The sequence below is a fragment of the Mya arenaria genome, chromosome 2 (genome assembly GCF_026914265.1).
Source record: "Mya arenaria isolate MELC-2E11 chromosome 2, ASM2691426v1".
Classification (NCBI taxonomy): domain Eukaryota; kingdom Metazoa; phylum Mollusca; class Bivalvia; order Myida; family Myidae; genus Mya; species Mya arenaria.
Genome location: NC_069123.1, coordinates 29,233,000 through 29,253,362, shown reverse-complemented (window position 1 = coordinate 29,253,362; position 20,363 = coordinate 29,233,000). Strand labels below are relative to the sequence as shown.

The 20,363-nt window shown below is 36.2% G+C and overlaps 2 protein-coding genes across 2 annotated transcripts in view; one reads left to right on the top strand and one right to left on the bottom strand.

The window, feature by feature from the left end:
- The window catches only part of LOC128225126 (DNA topoisomerase 3-alpha-like), a 36,020-nt gene extending 19,845 nt beyond the window's left edge, over positions 1-16,175 (top strand). Inside the window, exons 17-31 of the mRNA XM_052935159.1 lie at positions 2,240-2,353; positions 3,378-3,447; positions 3,821-3,849; positions 4,509-4,567; positions 4,912-4,981; positions 7,161-7,248; positions 9,843-9,942; positions 10,752-10,822; positions 11,851-12,044; positions 12,607-13,035; positions 13,734-13,860; positions 13,998-14,162; positions 14,463-14,581; positions 15,103-15,243; positions 15,960-16,175. Of these exons, the coding sequence (XP_052791119.1) occupies positions 2,240-2,353; positions 3,378-3,447; positions 3,821-3,849; positions 4,509-4,567; positions 4,912-4,981; positions 7,161-7,248; positions 9,843-9,942; positions 10,752-10,822; positions 11,851-12,044; positions 12,607-13,035; positions 13,734-13,860; positions 13,998-14,162; positions 14,463-14,581; positions 15,103-15,243; positions 15,960-15,991 (1,808 nt within the window). The 3' untranslated portion in view covers positions 15,992-16,175. The remainder of the gene's footprint in view (positions 1-2,239; positions 2,354-3,377; positions 3,448-3,820; positions 3,850-4,508; positions 4,568-4,911; positions 4,982-7,160; positions 7,249-9,842; positions 9,943-10,751; positions 10,823-11,850; positions 12,045-12,606; positions 13,036-13,733; positions 13,861-13,997; positions 14,163-14,462; positions 14,582-15,102; positions 15,244-15,959) is intronic.
- Positions 16,176-18,507: 2,332 nt separating this feature from the next.
- LOC128243780 (scavenger receptor class F member 1-like) lies at positions 18,508-19,484 on the bottom strand. Its single transcript, XM_052961720.1, has 2 exons — positions 19,428-19,484; positions 18,508-19,152 (listed from the first exon to the last, which is right to left on the bottom strand). Exons 1-2 carry the CDS (start codon positions 19,477-19,479, stop codon positions 18,584-18,586), a joined length of 621 nt encoding a protein of 206 aa, XP_052817680.1. The 5' UTR covers positions 19,480-19,484; the 3' UTR covers positions 18,508-18,583.
- Between the last annotated feature and the right edge of the window lie 879 nt (positions 19,485-20,363).

The window sequence follows — 20,363 nt, the reverse complement described above, 5'->3', positions numbered from 1 at the left end:
AAGAATGTTTTTGTCATCAATAGAGATTGGTGTTAAAGTTATCTTCTGTATTCAGGTTTAAATGGTTTAAATTGCATAATTTTATTAAAACACACACTTAAAAAAAAAGAAATATATGTATACATTTTTATTTTCACCAACTATAAAAAAGGTAAGGTCGGTGTTTTTTTCTTAGGTAGGGAAGGGTAAGTTAACATGAACCAAATGTAATTTTTTTAGGGCTAGATAAACAAGTTGACATAAATAGTTATCAACAGGCCATTTAATGCAGATGAATTTAGTGCATCTTAATTAGAATTGTTTGTTGACTCTGTGTTCTGCCTGGGTGCTTTCCAACTTAACGTTAGGCCACAACAAATAAGGTTTCGTTTGACAGATAAACCAAACCATATAAAATGGTAAAATAAAAAAAATTATGCAACTTTGTGATTTTATCTTCTTTGTAAAGCCATGATGGATTTATGAATGAAAAACATGTTATAAAATGTCTAAGACAATTTCTGGAAGACTGAAACTATTTTATAAAATGAGTACTCTCTTAGGGTTTTTTTGCATTAGAATTAAGTTATGATTATTCAAGATTATCGTTCTTAATGATAAATATGTATTAACAACAAGAAAAATTGTATTTTTATTTCGCCAGCTTGCTCCAATTTCTTTTTTCCAGAATTTGTTGAACAAAACATTGTATTGATGTATTGATGCAGTTCATATTGACCGCAAAATCATCATTGACCTTGTCTAACCCCTCGGTCAATATGACAGCGTATTTCACAGTAAATAAGTAAATAAATGAATAATATTAAATTACTTGTTACTAATATTCCTTGTTCAGAATGAAAACCATTCTGATCTGGATATTGGGTAAATCACTAACCTGTGATTTAAAGTCTCACAGAGTTGGCAGCACATTTTAGCATGGTCCACACACAGAAGTTTAATGACCGTTTTAGGGTGAAGGTCACATGAAATAAGGGCGTCACCTTGCCTTAACCACTTGTCCACATCCTCACGGCCCAATACAACGTGCTGTTTGTGGATTTTGAAGTGAAATGTTAGGCACTTGTCACAGTAGTATTCTGAACAGTCCTCACAGAAATACTTGGCCTCAGTGTTTAGCTCATCTTCTTTACAAGGAGAGCAGACAAAGTCATGGATTAAATCTGATGCAATTAACACTGAGTCTTCGAAGGACTGAGTGAGCTTTGAAGCCATTTTAAACTAATACAGTAAATGAAGTATTCCTTGCAATGTTCAGACATATATCACAATTAGAAGCTTGAATTTTATATATTTGTCAAGATCTTAGATTTCTTTATCTCATTGACCTTCACTATAAAGATATCTAACTTGTTTTAGTCAACAATCGGTAAAATATTTTGTTATCATCAAAACTGAAATATAGCATATTGCAAGTTATCTAATAGCTGTGGTTAATCACATTGTGAGCCATTTAGTTGAAGTGAAGATAGCCATTTAGTTGAAATTTTAATGAACATATATAGCCAATTGTTGCTCTTTGTTAAAGTTAAAACTGTTGTTAACGTCATCGTTGTTAACTTGCAAATCTTTATTGCTCTAAAACTTTTATGCGCACATTTGTAATCTGCTATATTTCTTATCAGCTTCTTGAAAACTGTTTCAGCTGAACCTGTTAATTTTCAATGTATAAAAATATCATGAGAGTTCACCATAAAAGTTATGATGCTGTTAAGTTCTTAACAATCTAGCCATTGTTTGACATAAATGAAATTTATCTCATAGTGTTCAAATTAGGAATGAATTGCGGGGTTGATGTCATTATTGCGGTATGAGCGCAGTTTGGGCGGTTAAAGTGTGTGGAGTCTGAAGGACTCTGAGCATACTTTGACTGCCCAATTGAGTTCATATCCCCGATAATGATATCCATCCCTCAATTTACTACTTATGTTTACACCAATAGTTCATATCAGATACCGCCTTTTATTTGAAAGAATGTGCAGAAAACGCGGTATTTCTACCTTATGAGACAATAGTTGATCACTGTAAATCTTTTAGGACTCACCAATCATTTATTATTTCAGCTAAGAAATACACGGTTAAAATCTTGTTATCAGTAATTAATATTTTCCATGAATACATTATTTAGTAAGTAGTTAAAGGTTTATCACTTAAAATTTATGTTTGTTATACATGTGTATGTAGTGATTTTAAATAAGAGTGTCACTTTGATATAATTTATACATGTACGATATTTCAGGTACTGATGCCACCCATGCTGATCATATAGAAACCATCAAGTCTCGTAACTATGTGGGTGTACGACCTGACGGCAGATTTGTGCCCGGGCAGCTAGGAATGGGGCTTGTGGAAGGTATGTCATTTGTTGTTGTCTCCGCTGTTTTTTTAAAACAAATGCATATCATACTTGTTTATACCCCCGCCTTATAAGAAGCATGACAAACCTTTTTTTATTGCTTAAATCAAATGGATTTGAAATTAATTTTAAGGATATGTGTGATTGTCACATGCTAACGCTAGAACATTGAAACGCTAGAAATGTAATTTTTCCGTTCTAAAGTTTTTAAATTGGAATGTATAAGGAAATTAATAAGTAGTCTCTTAAGCATTCACTATTTGTGAACTGGCTTTCAAATTGTTTTACTGATGGCCAATTTTGTTTTAAAGTTTGTTTAAATTTCATGCAAAAGAGCCAATAATATTGAAAGAAAACGGTGACAGACTACAAAAATTGCTATGTGCATCATTTTGGTTGGAAATGATCTTGTGATCCTAAACTCCACACAGTGTTACTTCCCTTACAGTAATCACTACTACCATGCCAATCACATGACCATGGAATGATGTCACATGATACAAAGATTAAGATTGTAAATTATCTTTGATTTTTAAAAAAAAATTATATTAACCTCCACTTTGAAAAATTGAAATGTTATAAAATTATCCAAAAAAGAGAGAAGAAGAAGAACATTTAAAAAAAGGAGTTTATATAGCTGAAGTCCAGCTATACTCATACACATCAGCAGAGATCTATTCTGCTTGTCTGGGGAGATCACTGCGAAGGAGTTTGTTTTGATTCCTCACACTGCACGTTGACACAATATAATGTCACTGTAAGCTAGCTCAGTAGCGAGACAATATACAATATATTATCATTGTGTCACCTGCAAAAATGGATAAAGTTGTCTGGCTTCATTGTTGACAGCATAACACCTTTTTTTCCGACCAATAACTTTTCGACGACTTGGTGCAAACTTGGTGTGCGCATTGGTCATGCATAATGGGCCCTATTGATTTTGAGCTCAAAGGTAGGCTTCACATCTGATTCGCAGAATTCTGGTGTTTTATATATGGTTACAGAATCTATCCATCTTCAGGATATGATGCCATGGGTTTTGAGATGTCGAAACCTCATTTACGATCTGAGCTGGAAGCTGATCTAAAAAGGTTGGTGTTGATTCCCATGAGATATATCTTAGTTCCATTGTAAAGACAGGACAGATCCGATATGAATAATGTTTAAATTTATTTATTTACCTACTTCCTTAAATGGGGTCAAGGAAAAGATTCATTAAATTTTATATAAATAATAATGACATTAAAATGGATCTATAAGTACTGAATTCTTAAATAAGTGTATGGGACACTCCTCGGACTTTAAAAAAACATTTTGAGACCAATATAAAAAATGAGATTTATAGGTTGATGGCTCGATCAAGTATTTGTATACAATATATAAAAACTTCAGGTACTTCCTTGTACATGACAGCAACATTTTATAACTATGGAAGAAACCATTTAAATATGTATCTTGTTTCAGAATATGTGAAGGCACAAAGCAACAGCAAGGTAACTTTGCAATTTAAAACATTGCCTAACGATGTATGTACGGGGTTGTTCATGAAATTCGCCGAATATTAACATAAAAAGAACAAACAATGTTGAAAATGTTTTAAATTTCATACAAAAATAGTTAACTGCAATCTTCATTTATGATAGAAATATGTTGACGTATTTTATCAATCTACATCTAGATTTCTGGTATTCATGGCAGCACATGATTATGTAATTTTCTCAGGTCAAATTTTGAAAACGTTATAATTTCTTCAGTATAATAACACCAATTCGACAGGATAATTTATCGCTTAAATATGTGACATAAAGGTCACGGCTCTTATGTCACAGCTTGACATTATTTTCTGAAAATGTAAAGACCTTAAGCAGTGACTAGTAAATATCTGTTTTTGTCAGAATCATGCTTTTTGGTTGGCACATGCTAAATATACACACTTTAAACTGGGAAACCATAATGCGCTATTTTTAAACGAGTGAACTTAACTGAGAAATCTACAAAATATTATTTTAATCATGTAAAACGATGAATTATCAGCCTCATACTCATTCGTTATGACAATTCTAGGCTGGTTTTGATGATATACAGTATTTGCCGATTAGATATACTTTCTCTGGCTTTGTCATCTTCCAACTGTTCTTGTCTTTTACTTCAGCTGTGCTTCAAGAGCAAGTTAGAAAGTACAAAGAAGTGTTCATTGAAGCATGTAGACAGGTATGGCCAATTGTGTTTATAAAGAAGAAGTATTCATTGAGGCATGTTGCAACTTGTTTTAAGTGAGGAGATGCATGTATGCATGTTATCTGTAAAGTTGTTCACAAAACAAAATTCTTTACTTGTGATTTTGTTAATTCAATATTTGTATGAAAATTTGGTCTCCGGTTAGATTTCTGAAATATAACCTACTGGTGTCCTTATATCTATGAATTTATGTGATGAGTATAAATCCCAGGATCGTTTTTGATTTCGATAATTTGATTACTGTGATTTGGAATATACATGTACATGTTTCACTTTAGAAGACATTGAATGTTCTATGCACATACCCTGTGTTTCAGGCGGAGAAAATAGATGAGTCACTGTCAAATTTCCTGGGGGAGGAAGCGCAACCAGCCCCTGCTGACAGTGGTAATTTTGTTAACTTGTTATAGGATTCAACTGTTGAATCGATTCTCTCAGATTATCTCTGCCTGTGTTTTACACATGCTGTAAATTAAGTCACATTTCTTACTGTGTTAATTACACTGAGATTCTGTAAAAAAGCAATGCATTGAAAGTTAAATTTGAAAAATGTTCTTCCTGGTGATTTCCATTTGAATTAAGTCATGGATTGACATGTAATGCATTTTTTAAGACTCTCAGTGTACCTTATGAAGGCTGTGATGTTCTCAAACACTTAGTTTCAAAAATGATAATAACATGTAATTTGTGTCTTATCACAATGGATATGAAAAGCTTTTACTGTAATACTGTGATATTTTATGATTTGTTCAATCCAGTAGTAATAATTATTATGCCCCCCTTCGAAGAAAAAGGGTATATTGCTTTGCACAGGCATGTCGGTATGTCGGTCGGTCGGTCCGTCGGTAGACCAAAGCTTGTCCGAGTGATAACTCAACAATTCCTGGACGTATGGTCATCAAACTTGACATGAAGGTTGGGCCTGACCAGTAGATGACCCCTATTGATTTTAGGGCTCATCCGGTCAAAGGTCAAGGTCACAGTGACCTTTAATGGTAAAACAATTTTAAAGCTTGTCTGAGTGATAACTCAACAATGCCTTGACCTATGGTCATCAAACTTGATATGGAAGTAGGGCCTGACCATTATATGACCCCTATTGTTTTTTGGGGGTCATCGGGCCAAAGGTCAAGGTCACAGTGACCTTGAATGGTAAAAGGATGTCCAAGTGATAACTCGACAATGCCTGCACCCTTGGCCCTCATTCTTGACTTGGAGGTTGGGCCTGACCAGTAGATGACCCCTATTGTTTTTGGGGCTCATCGGGTCAAAGATCAAGGTCATAGTGACATTGAATGGTAAAAGGTTGTCCGAGTGATAACTCAACAATACCTGCACCCATGGCCCTCAAACTTGATTTGGAGGTTGGGCCTGACCAGTAGATGACCCCTATTGTTTTTTGGGGTCATTGGGCCAAAGGTCAAGGTCACAGTGACCTTGAATGGTAAAAGGTTGTCCGTGTCATTACTCGACAATGCCTGCACCTATGGCTCTCAAACTTGACTTGGAGGTTGGGCCTGACCAGTAGATGGCCCATATTGATTTTAGGGGTCATTGGGCCAAAGGTCAAGGTAACAGTGACTTTGAACGATAAAAGGTTGCCCGAGTGATAACTCAACAATGCCTGCGCCCATGGCCCTCAAACTTGACTTGGAGGTTGGGCCTGACCAGTAGATGACCCCTATTGATTTAAGGGGTCAGAGGTCAAGGTCACAGTGACCTTGAAAGCAAACTCGACAATTCCTGGACCTATGGTCATCAAACTTGACATGAAGGTTGGGCCTGACCAGTAGATGACCCCTCTTGACTTTGGGGGTCATCAGGCCAAGGTCAAGGTCACAGTAACCTTTAATGCAAAATAAGTTAACAAATCTTCTCCCAGTGATATCTCAACAATGCCTGAATCTATGATCATCAAACTTGACATGTAAGTTGGGCCTGACCAGGAGATGACCCTTATTGAATTTAGAAGTCATTGGGTCAAAGGTCAGGTTCACAGTGACCTTGAATCCGAAAAAGTTTCAAGTGATAATTGGACAATGCCTGCACCCATGGCCCTCAAACTTGACTTGGAGTTGTGTCTGACCTGTAGATGACCCCTTATGATTTAAGGGGTCATTGGATCGAAGGTCAAGGTTACAGTGACCTTGAACGAAAAATGCTTGTCTGTGTGATAACTTGTCAATGCCTGCACCCATGGCCCCTTAAACTTAACATTTAGATTTTTGGTGACCAGCTGATGACTACTATGGATTTTGAGGTCATAGAGTCAAAGGTCATGGTCATAACACATTCCATCGTCAAACTTTGAATGGTCATTATCTTAAAACTGCCTCAACGGCATACAATGTTAGCGACAAATCAGCTGTCATTTCGGTCCATGCATATTTCATTCAATTGTCCATATAATCCTGACAACATGGCGCTCAGGGGGGGGCATAATGTTTGACAAACATCTCTTGTTCTTCTATTGTGTTTGCCAGTTTATTTTCCTGCAAAAAACACTTGGATGTATATGATTAATAAATATTCGCAGCTATTTTCATGAGCCTTTTAAACTTTTCAGAGTTGAATCGATCATCCTCCAGCCCAGTGTTGAAATGTCCGATGTGTGGCTCTGATATGCTGCTTAAGGCAAAGAAGGATGGAAAAGGGTGGGTAGGGTTGTTTTAAATGATGGTAGATAGTCTTATAGCAAGGTTATTCACCTTTTTTAGCAAATGGATTTAGCATTTTGAGGTTTTGTAGCATTGAATAGTAGCATTGTTTACCTACCCCACTCCTGAAAGTCTGCTGAATGATTAATGCTGTTTTGGGAACATGAAAAAACCCTCCAGTATGCAGTATCACTTGACAAAACCACTATATTTGAACAGTAAGACTGTGCTAAAATAAAATACCTATTGGTGTGGAAGCAATATGCGTGACAGTCCACAACTTTGCAATCGTGGCACAGTGATATCAAACTTCTAATCAGGTTGGAAAATCAGGTCTGACTGTTTGAATTAAGGCGGTATAACATGACCTTGTCATCAGTACAAAACTGTAATATAAACATGCTTTGTTTTAATTGTTGACAAGCACTGTTTTCAAAACTTTTGCATTTGTTATCCAATATTTACCAAACTTTGTCACAATGTCTTTTGGAATAATTTCTCGACTGAGTTTGAATAACAACCATATTACACTATCATCTCTAGAGATATGGCCATGAAACGATTTTTTTTTACCAAATTCCCTTTTTCCACTCTTTTACTTGAGCATTTCTTATCAAATATTAACCAAGCTTGGCTACAATTTTATGAGTGTTTTATATTGACTCAGTTTATTCAACAGTCAGATCAAATTACTAACTGCAGTTATGGCCCTTTAATTGTCAAAATTTAACCAAATTCACTTTGACCATTCTCTTACTTGAGTTTTTGTATCCAATATTAATCCAGTGGGTTACAATGTTTAAAGGCATAATATCTCAAACAAGTTTGCTCGACATTCAAGTCACACTAATTATTCCGGAGTTATTGCCCTTAAATTGCCAAAATTACTCTCATTCTTAGACAGTTCTAAGCAAATAGGGTGACACTGGTAATGTGGATAAATAATGATTTGACAATAATAGCTGCTCATGGCAGGCAATATATCCCATTCCGGAAATTGCAGAATTTAAATGGGATATACAAGTTTGAGGACCTTAGGCTCAGGAATACTGTGAATGTGATTCTAATTATCATCCTATAATAACTCCAGATTCTACATCAGTCATTTGCGATTCTAATTATCATCCTATAATCAGGCTTTTAAGCGGGCCCTTCTTTTCCTACTTTTCCCTACTTTTTTGTTAGGCTCCTACTTTTCCCTACTTTTTCTTGAAAAAGCCCTACTATCCCTCTTTTTTTGTAAAAATAGTTCAAAAAATAATAAAAAAGTTTAAATTAAAGGCATTAATCTAAACCTTGATTTTAATAAAGAGTCATTTCTAGTACTGTATTTTTGAAGGATTAGTTTGATGCAGTAGGTCTCCAGTGCTGCAAGAGAGGTTCTATGATGGGAATGAGTGGTGCATGTTGACAAGTCAGACACTGGCATTTCAGGTTCATCTCCTCATCCTGTGAATAAATCCCTCTTGAAGAACTGGTTTCTAAGCAAAGATAACAACATGTACATCACAATTGATTAATAGGTTTAGTAGTCATTTATTTGCATCGAAAAAAGTAAGTTAAAAGAGCCCTTCTATCCCTTTTTTTCACTCATAATATCCCTATTTTACCCTACTTTTTCTAAAAAATCCTACTTTTTGTGTCGCCTGAAAAGACGACATATAGGGGTTACTTTTGTCGTTGGCGGCGGCGGTGTCCGCGTCCCATTTTCGCTTGTCCGGGGTATATCTCCTAAACTATTAGTGGTATCAACTTGAAACTTCATATGTACATAGATCTAATTGAGGGCAAGTGCAGTGCACAAGAACTGTTGCTCTTGCTTCGATATTTTTAGAGTTATTGCCCTTTGTTATTTTTCATGCTTAAAGTTTTGTCCGGGGCATATCTTGTACAATATAAGAGTTATCAACTTGAAACTTCATATGTAGATAGATCTCATGGAGGGCAAGTGCAGTGCACAATAACAGTAACTCTTGCTTTCTTAGTTTTAAAATTATTGCCCTTTGTTAATTTTCATGCTTAAAGTTTTGTCCGGGGCATATCTTGAAGAATATAAGAGGTATCAACTTGAAACTTCATAGCTAGATAGATCTCATTGAGGGCAAGTGCAGTGCACAATAACAGTAACTCTTGCTTTCTTAGTTTTAAAGTTATTGCCCTTTGTTAATTTTCATGCTTAAAGTTTTGTCCGGGGCATATCTTGAAGAATATAAGAGGTATCAACTTGAAACTTCATAGCTAGATAGATCTCATTGAGGGCAAGTGCAGTGCATAAGAACCGTTACTCTTGCTGCCATATTTTTAGAGTTATTGCCCTTTGTTAATTTTCTTGCTTAGGTTTTGTCCGTGGCATATCTTGTAAACTATAGGAGGTTTCAACCTGAAACTTATTCCGTAGGTATATCTGATTGAGGGTTCAAATGCCACCTACACTTGAAAGTTAAATGGCAACATCATTGTCTATAAATGAATAAAATGCCAATCTAACAGCTATAATGTCGACAGTAAATAATTCGTCAGGCGACACATCCGACTCGCGGAGTTCTAGTTTTGTTATTGGTCACTTGAAAGCCTTTATAATTCAATTCCAGATTCTACATTGGCTGTATGGGATTCCCAGACTGTAAGAGTGCTGTGTGGCTGCCCGGGGGTGTCTTGGAGGCAGACGTTTCAAATGATACATGTCCGAAGGTGAAAACTTAAACCTTTAACAGAATTACCAATTTCAACATAATTTCACGGAAATGCTTCTTAGGTGACTCTGTATCAAACTCCTTCACCCCAAGCTGATCAGTAAAAAAAACATGATCGCCAGGGGGCTTCTTTTCACTATATATGTCTGTATGAAAAACATTGAAATTCTTCTCCTCAGAAATCCGCTGGACCGATTTAAAAATCATTTCAAGAAAATGATCCTTAGGTGACCCTCTTTCAATTTCCTTCACCCCATATTGACTCATAAAAAAACATTGCCTCCAATGGGCAGGGATACTTTTCATCAAATGTCTATATGGAAAATCTTCTCGTCAGAATCCACTGGCCCGATTTCAAAATAATTTCAGAAATATGGCCCTTTGTAACTTTTAAACAGATATATATTTTTCATGGTTTTATAGTACCCGGTACACCTTCTTTAAAAAAAACAGGACATATTATAGTTTCTCCTGCAGCATCCAGGGGAAGGCATCCAGTATGTTGACCGATCAATAAATTTAAAACCCTTTTTACCAATCAGGTGAGCGATATATAGCGTCATCTTGGCCCTCTTGTTTATCAAATGTTTTCAACATTTTTTACTGGACTGACAAGCAGTTATTTGTACAGTACCAGCTGTCCTATCAAGCATTTATTTCATCAGCACTTACTGGGCTAACAGACGTTATTTCTACTGCAGTGTTAGGGGTTGTAATTAGATTTTACCAGCAAAGGGCCTTTTAACCTTAACATCTTGCTGTTTAAATACAATAACCAGTGTATTATGCAGTGTATATATATTTCAGTGTGGCCCAGACACCCATTTGGTGAATTTCAAGTTCAAAAGAGGATCTGTTCCACCTACTGTCCCTTTGGAGTAAGTTCCATTTTTTGTTTCATATTTCAAAATGTAGATTAATGTTGTGATACTCATTATATAAGTCATTTGTATTTGCAAACTATTTACTTGTCTGTTTTTAAAAGAACTACTTCAAGGTATTTTCATAGCCTAGGTCTGTTTTTCAAAAAAACTTCAAGGTATTTTCATAGCCTTGGTCTGTTTTTCAAAAAAACTTCAAGGTATTTTCATAGCCTTGGTCTGTTTTTCAAAAAAACTTCAAGGTATTTTCATAGCCTTGGTCTGTTTTTCAAAAAAACTTCAAGGTATTTTCATAGCCTTGGTCTGTTTTTCAAAAAAACTTCAAGGTATTTTCATAGCCTTGGTGTCATCTTTGTTGAACTTTGCTTGCGGTGAGATCAAATTTGTTGCCAGAATGATGATGAAGCTAGTGTATGTGCAAGTGTCCGTCTGTCCAATGGATGATGGCTTGTCTGTAAGTTAGGGGATTTAAATAACACATCCTTTCAACATGAGAAGGTGGGACATCATGTTCAAGACCCATGTCTGTTCATCAAAGGTCAAGGTTAAACTTAGAGGTCATTGGTTAAAATTTTGTGCATTTTGGCTTGTCTGGTCTTGGACTTGCCATGCACTGAGGGATTTTATATAACACCGCGCAAATGTTTACCATGAGAAACTGGCATGTAGCATGTATGACACATGTCTGTTCATTAAAGATCAAGGTCACTGAAGGGTCATGTTTGGTATATCTGAAACGAACAAGCAAAAGAAGGGTGAAATGAAAAGGTTCTTAGTGACATTAAATAAAGAAGCTGACGGTGAATATATCAAGTTTTTTTCACCCCTCATATACCATGCTTATTTCCTGTGGCAAATTTATACAGATGTGGAAATTGTCATGTCCTAGCCCTAGCCCCAGGACTTCCACATACCACAATAATAAAGGTTCAATAATCTTCAACAGAGGTCCAATATGAAACTACTGGGCTTATGATATGCAACAAAGGGCCAATATGGGACAATAAGGTGTTTCACAATTTTAGGTACACCGGTTGCGTAGGAGGATGTGATGAAACTTTAGTCACAGATGTGGGTATTCGGCCGCCTCCAAGGCCCGGGTCTGGGGCCCAGTCACAGAGGACCAATTCAGCTCCAAGCCAAAGAGGTGGTGGACAAGCAGGCCCGCGGTCACAAAGGCCAAATGTGCAACCAGCTCAGGGGGCAAGGGGTCAGACAGGTATGTTGGAAAATAAAAGTTTAAGTACAATGTTTGATTTAGTACTCTCTTTAAAAGTTTTATTTTTACATGTTTTTCATGATAATTATAAATGTATCTAATCATAAATGTACTTTGTGTATAATTATGTCTTCATTTAGATTGCAAAGTTTATGATTTAATTTTGAATTTGAGGCAACGACACACATTCAAAATGTTGTATAATGTGGTTTTTAAAAAAAAATGTTTCCACTTTTATTAAAAATTAATAAGGCAATCTTTTCAGTTAATTCAAGAGAAAAATTTCCATTGTCTTATGCAGCAATACAATTTTGGGCTTGTCTGAGAAAAAGAAAGAAGTCATTGTCTTGTCATTTCTGTGGTGACGTCGTCATTAATATTTAAATAAAACTTAGTATATTTTTTGACAGAGACAATACCAACATGAATAGCAAGGCCCATAACTCTTGCTTTAATAATTCTCAAATTATGTGCCTTGTTTGAATGGTATAAACTCAGACAAGCTTAGGTATTCCCTCCTGGTTCATAACATTGTGTCATTTTATACACTTCAATACCTCAGGTGCTGGAAGAGGTCAGTCCAGGAGAGATGATTCAGGCATAGGCTCATCATTTGGTTCCAATGGGTCGTCTAGACAATTCTCCACCCAGAGTTCCATGCAATCAACATTTCCTAGAAATACCCCAAATCAAGCCAGAAACCAGTCTTGGGGTGACCAAAACATGTTTGATGACAGTTTTGACTCAAATTTTTCATCACAAACTCAGACTGGCTCCTCAAACTTTTCACAAATTCCAACTGGAAGAAATTCTGTAAAAAAATCAAAATCTAATACCCAGAATTCTCGAACAGGAAGTGATAGAGTGCCTTTGGCAACCATGACAGGAAATGTGATGGATTCTGGGAATAATGACTCAGCTAATTCTGTGGTGTGTAATTGTGGGAATGATGCAGTGTTGTTAACAGTGAGAAAGGAAGGACCAAACACAGGTACTATAATTGTTTTACTGGCATGATCTTTATCATTGTTTACACTGCATTAGTACTGTGGGGAAAATGAACGACAAAATTTTGTTTACATGAAGTAAATATAGAAAAGAACACATGAAATAATTTCATTGGCCCAGATTCTGTAGAGGTCCCCATTCAGTACCAATGAAATTTCCTTATCAATTATTCATGATTACAAGATTTTCTTAGTGATGTGTCCATCATCTGCGTGCGTCCGCAAATAATTGCTTGTGAACGCAAAACAGTCTTAAGTTTGCTTTGTATCTCAATCAAACTTATCATGTAGTTAAATATCCAAAAGAGCTTGGTTCCTTTTGATCCGCCCATGATGATGGCCCTTGAAATGTTGCAGCCCTAGCACAATTGTACTCTAAGGGAGATAACTTGTACAGAGAGTTGTGTATTATTGTAGTGTTTATTTCCCTTTGCCCCTTGTTAAATATATGGTTCACTGATTGCTTCCCTTTCGAATGTGGTTTCAGTGTATTGCCTATTACAAGTATGTAAATACTTTGGATACAAAAAATAATACCAAAAAAGTCGTGCCAGTTGAGCATAGTCCTCATGGGCCTCTTGATTAAATATGTGTTATAATAACTAAGAATATAAGGATACGATACTTACTACATGTAAAATGCCTTAGAATAAAATCTTATACACTGTATACTTCCAAACAGGTCGTCAGTTCTACAAGTGTGGCGGGTCAACCTGTAACTTCTTCCTGTGGTCAGACGAAGCAGGGGCAGATCCTGGGGGTGGGGGAAATGATGGAGGGGGTGGGTCAGCAAGCTTTAGCACTAACAGGTAGGCATTTGATCAAGGATGATATTTGATGACATCTATTAGGTGAGTGCTGATATAAATTTGAATAGGAATTTACACAGGTTTTATAGAGGTTGTAATGTTAAGTATTTAATTATGATGTTTATATTTCAACCCAGAGTTAGCAGTTCCAGCTACAGTAGCAATAGAGGTGGTACCAGTAACTATGGAAACAACAGTTTCCAAGGCAATCAAGGGGGTCGTGGCAATTCTTGGTCGACTGATGGAGGTGGGGCAGGTGGAGGGGACACAGTGACGTGTCAGTGTGGACAACCAGCTAAAAGGTATGGGTCATATAAAATTTACATACTGTTAAAAGATGTGCATATGTAACCAACATTTGTCACTAAATTTTACCAAATAAAAAAAGTTCCGATAAATTACTTTTGAATGACTTGTTGTAGTGTCTTTAAAACATTGGTCATGATATTTTTTTGATAATAGATGACCTCTATATGATTTTGGAGTCAGTAGGTCAAAGGTGAAGGTCATGGTGACATTTAATAATCCCAACAGACAACACATCTGATTCACAGAATTTAGTCATTTGATAACGGGTTCTTAATTTAAATATTACCTTTCAGTCTAACTGTCCAGAAGGAGGGGCCAAACAAGGGTCGCCCATTCTATGGCTGTCCGCAGCCAAGGGGCCAGGGATGTACCTTTTTCCAGTGGGGAGATGAGGACCCAGGAGCAGGAGGAGGTAAGGCTTTTTTAACTGCAGTGAATGGCCCTTCAGTTCAAATCAATTGTATCCAAGGATGAGCTTGTGTTGTGGTATAGGTGTCCACCTCTCACGAAACAGGTCATGGGTTGAACTTTCTTATGGCCTCTTAAAATGGACGCTTGTAGAAGGTATAAAAAAAGCTTGAGCATGGTTCATAAAGTTTCATAGATATCGGCTTATGGCTGTTTCTGCAATTGTGCTTGAGGAAATAAGTATAAACTGTTCAATCAGCTTGGGCATATTGATAATGGATAGTAAATATTGTGTGGACTAAAATTACTAACAAATTTTTCTAACTATTACCAAATTTTAGCTGTTTATATGAAAGTTACCGAATTTGGTGATAGTCCTTTTCCCAAGTTAGCTGGAAAATCCCTGGGAATTGTCTGAAAACCAAGGTTTCAATCAACAGATAGTGCATGCATTATTAAAATGGCTAGTTATGCAGTTATTGACTGTCCTTAGTTTTCAATGTTAACCTTTTCCCCTGATTTCAGTAGGTGGGCGTGGCTTCAGTTCTGGTCGTGGAGGGGGTGGAGCAAGTAGAGGGCGTGGTGGGTCCAAGAAGAGACCAGCCTCCTCTGACGGGGGTGGACCAGCCAAGAAAGGCAAGAAATGTGGCCTCTGTGGGGTAGAAGGTGAGTAAAGTATGAGAGCCGCAAGCCGGTTTAAAAGGGAATTGGGCTGGGCACAACCCACCTCTAGTACCATCTGAGAAGGGAAAGAAATGTGTCCTTTGCTTGATGAAAGGTAAATGAAAGGTGAGAGAGGGAATTAAGTTGATATTTGAAGGCTGCAAGAATTACTTACGTCTCTAACCTATTTCCATAATGTTAAGAAATATGGGGTTAGCCCAGGATAAAGTAAATATGGGGTTAGCCCAGGATAAAGTAAGTTTTGTTTGTGGTCACAAATGGGTTTTCTCTTGGTACTCCAGTTTTCCCCTACAACAAAAGACCACACTCTCACGCAACATCATGGCAACATGAGTGACTTTACATAAGTAAATATATATTTAGTCACAATCATAAAATAAATCTAGTTTAAACTAAGGGATATGGGCTCAATTATTTGTCTGTAAATAAATATTTTTCTAGTTTTTTTAAAGAAGAAGTCCAGATATTGATTGAGATAGCATTGGCAACATTATTGTTAGTGTGAATAAGCTGTAACTTGGTATACATGTTCACAATGACTTTACATTAACATGGTGTTTCGACAATGTTACCATTGCTTTAGCAAAAGTAATCCATAAGCAATGTCCCTTGGTCAACAAAAAACACAATAGAGCATTGTAATGCTTTTCAGCTTTAGTTTCAATTAAAATTCAATCTAGCTTTGTCTTGTTTTTCAGGTCATACAAAGAGAACCTGTCCCCATAAATGAATGAGGAGGAATTTGAAGGGGAGAGATCTCCCGCCACATACGATCACATATGATATCAGATTTTTACTTTAAAAGGAATTTATTTTCCTTTAATTTATTACTGTATTGTTTATTTTTTGAATCTTTAGAAATTGAATGTTTCATGTCTTCATGTTTTTTTTAAATAAATAAATATTTCAGAATTTGAACTCGTTCACATGATTTTTATCATCATTATCAATCGATGTTTGTAATGGCAGTGAATAACGTATGGCAAAGGGAAGCAACTGCTGTAGAGTTTGGTAGTACTCTAACAAAGGATGTGTAACTCACTCCCCATTGCAAGAAAGCATTTGGATATTCATAAATTTTAAGTTAAGATTTAGGATATAAGTGTTAAACTGTTCGGAAAATAAAGCTAAGTGCATAATACCAATTGTCAGTCACTCGTTTATGAGGGTGGATCAAAAAAATATTTGGACTTTCTAAATAACTAAGTTTTCTCAAAATTTTCCACAGGGATATCAATTGTTGGCTTCTTTTAAAGAAAATGCAAGGAAAATAAACAAAATACTTTTTATAAGACCGTTCATAGAACAGGTAGTCATCTGCGGCTGGCATTATGTTGTCTGATCAAAAATATTAGAAGCATTTTCTAGTCATCACCAAATTTGGTCAAAATGTGAATGGGCATAATATCTCGAACATTTGATAACCAGCCATATCGCGCAAAACACTCACGAGTAATTGCCCATATAACTATAGAAATAACCTAGAATTGATTATGTCCGATCAATAACTTAAGAAGGCTTCTTCCATTTATCTCTAAATTTGATCAGAATATGTATGGGGACAAAATCTTGGAACAAGTTTGATAACCAGCCATATCGCTTGAGTCATTTGAGAGTTAACTTTTTAACCTTTAATAACAGTAATTTCAAAAATCGGTCTTGTCTGATAAATAACTAAAAAAACTATTTTTCCCAATCATCTCGAAATTTTGAAAAAATGTTGATGGGCAGAATATCTCGGTCAGGTTTGATAAAATAGCTAATGCTTATGGCTAACAAACAATCAATTATCACCAAACGTGTTTTAAAAAATAGGATGGGCATATTTTACGACAGTTGCCACACGTTACTGAGATAACTACATCAAATAAAAGCAATTTACGTAAATGGTGTGTTTTTTACGTTAAGAGAAAGAGATCAGATGATTTCATTTATATGTATAATTTCAGAATGAATTTTATGTAAAATGAATATTTCATGTACAGAATCCATATATTTATTTAAATTGATATACAATTATTGTGTCTCCTTTAACTAGAATGGGACATACAGGGTTGCAACTGTAAGTAGGTAGGTTTTTCATAAATAAAACATTGTCTTCAACACTTCTGTTCTCTTGTTCAAAGGTCAAGGTCATCAAAAATATTTTGGAAACTTAGTCAGCACACTTGAGAACAGTTTGACTGAGGACAATGAAGCTGCAGCAGTAGGTTGCCCTTGACAAGTCAATAACCCCAATGTTTTTTGGAGCCTTTAGGTCAAGGTCAAGGTTAGCAATATAATGTAATCTTTGTCTGCCAATAATTTGAGACCAGTTTGACCTAGGAAAACTTACGTGGTAGTTTAACATTGGCTATGAGATATCCTGGTTGTTTAAAGGGTCAATTGGTGAAAGGTCAAGGTTACAATAAAAGAAGTTAAAAAAACTGTGCAAACAATAAAATGAGAACAGTTTGACCTAGGATATTGTTAGTTCAATGGTAGGCTGGACTTGACCAGTGGATGACTTTTATTGTTTTCAATGTTGGTTTGTTTAAGGTCAAGGTCACTGTAAATGTTTTATAAACTGTGTCTGCATAATAATTTGAAAGCCACTTGACCTACCGTTAAACTTCACAGGTACCGTATGTTGTACTTCACCAGTACATGAACTTTTTTAATGTTCATTAAAATGAGGTCCATCAAATGTTCCTGATAAAGCAGGGAACTACATGTTACATTCCTTGTATTTCTTGTACATAATTTATCATGTTTTTTTTTTTTTCATTTGGGATATTGTTAAAATTAAAGAACGCATATATTTAATTACAATAGTTTGTTGAAGCGCATTTGTATCTGTCAAATAAAATGTAAGCCTTTGCTCTTATAGACATTACATATTTTTATTTCTTAGGAGGGGTCAGGTCATAAAGGTTTGAAACATGGTCAGATATTCAATGGTCTGTTGGGTGGAGGGAAAGTATATCTGTTCATGAGCTGAGTCTCACTGAATGGCATCTGTATTTTAAGGTTACCAATGGTCTGTATGCACTTGTACATTCAATAAATGCGCATTTTCCTTTCACAAAAATATCAGTCAGATTTTCTGTATCCCATAAAACCTTGGTCAATAAGTTGCAGTAATAAGGTTTTCCTGATTTGAATACATTTATAAGACTTCACCTTTGTTCACAATGCCATTGGTGTTTGACAAGTATAATGCTAAATTGATTTCTAACAACCCTGGCTTGAGAACCACCACTCTGATTATAAGTGACAACACTATTTTATTAACTTATCATTTAGTACAACTATAAATGAAAAGGAAAGTTGTCAGTGGTCTTCAGTGGCATCTGCAAGAGCCATACTGGTCACAATATCCGCTCTGTGGATACGGGCACGGAAGTGGGCAGTCCTTGTCATCCGTGCAAGGGATATGGCAGTCACAGTGGCCCAAGTTACAAAACCCAGTCTGGCTCGCATAGCAGTAGACGTTGGCACACTCGGTATTCCGGGTACAAGTTGCATTGCAGTCACATGCGCCATTCATGCACACGCCGGTTGGGCATTTAATACGACAGATGTCTGGTTTGCATTGGATTTGGCATTTGCACGTCCCCTCATCGCAATGGCCGACTTGCCCAAATGGACACGGCATATAGCATGGAGTATCATTTGTGCAAGGCTGTAACAGTCGTCTGCCGGATAAAATCACTCTGCATGTGCAGTTGCCCTGGTTGCAGTGACCAGTAAACCGGAACGGACAAGGGAGTGGGCAGTCAGCGTCAGAATCACACAGTGGGCATGCACATTCGCCTTGATTGCAGAAACTTGATGCAACCGGAACTGAACATTGTACGGTGCTGCATTCATGGTCGTTATGACAGGATGTGGCCAGTGAGATCGACATCACTATAAAGTTTTTGTGTTTTTTTTTAATAGATACATGTAAAACAAGGATAAATTATTTTTAAGATAAGACTTGCATTTATAATAGTTTAAAGATATCTCAATACTTGGGTAGAAATGAAAATATTTCAAACAAATTGATGGATTATAATTATGTGCGGGAGGGGGGGGGGGGGGGTAGATAAAGGTACACAAATAACTAAAACAAGTCTATGATAAAACTATATTTCTTCCAAAGAACAAAGAACTGGAATTCAATCAAAGAATTATGCACATACCTTCTATCAAAAGCAATGCCACACCTAACAAATTAAATCGTGCCATTATCATAATTGTGTCCTAACAGTCCTCATTAGTTATCAGAAATGAAATACATGTGCCATTGCCCAACAGATAATACGCTCTGGCTTTCTTATGCAGTGGCGGATCCAGGAATTCATGACTGGGGGTCACAACTGTCAAACCTCGTCGAAGCTTTAATTTTACTGAGGTATTGAAATAAAACATATTAAATCGTTGATGCAATTCTAACCTTTATTCAAAAATACTTAAGTGTCCTTAAGGCACATGGAACAATTCTCATCATTCTTTCTAGTGCCCTGTCCAATACTTTCGCTTCAAAGTCTCAGTAAAAAAATGTGTTTCAGGTTTTTATATGTTGATATACGGTCAATTTATGTGTGCCCCATAGACTTCATTTGCCGGCCAACAGGGGAGATGGGGGGAGTGGGCATTCTGCCCTCAGCTAGGACCGCCACTGTAATATAAAGATTTGCTTACAAGACTGAGGAAAAGTTATAGATAGGCAGAGGTGAACCACTGTTTTCACCTTATCAGTAACATTTTATCAGTGATCTACATGATATGACTTGGCCACCATATTTAGTTTTCTATAGTAAACATTAACCGTCAATTGTTAAAAAAATAAGCTATAATTATATCGATTTTTTTAAGACTGTAAGTGACCAAGAGTTACAATGTGTTGTCGTCATCTTTCAACAGGGGTAAGACGATTTGACAGTCATTTTGTGATTAGGCGAATTTTTAATGTGACCTTTTATGAATCTGCCGATTTCATGTGGACGTTTTATCTCTTGATTTATTATAGGGAGGCGTTTTAAATCCCGCGCGCACGATTAAAAATGTATGGCTTACTTGAATAATGGTCGACACCGTCACGCGACGGTATCCTACTCTTGGAAAGAAAATTTAAG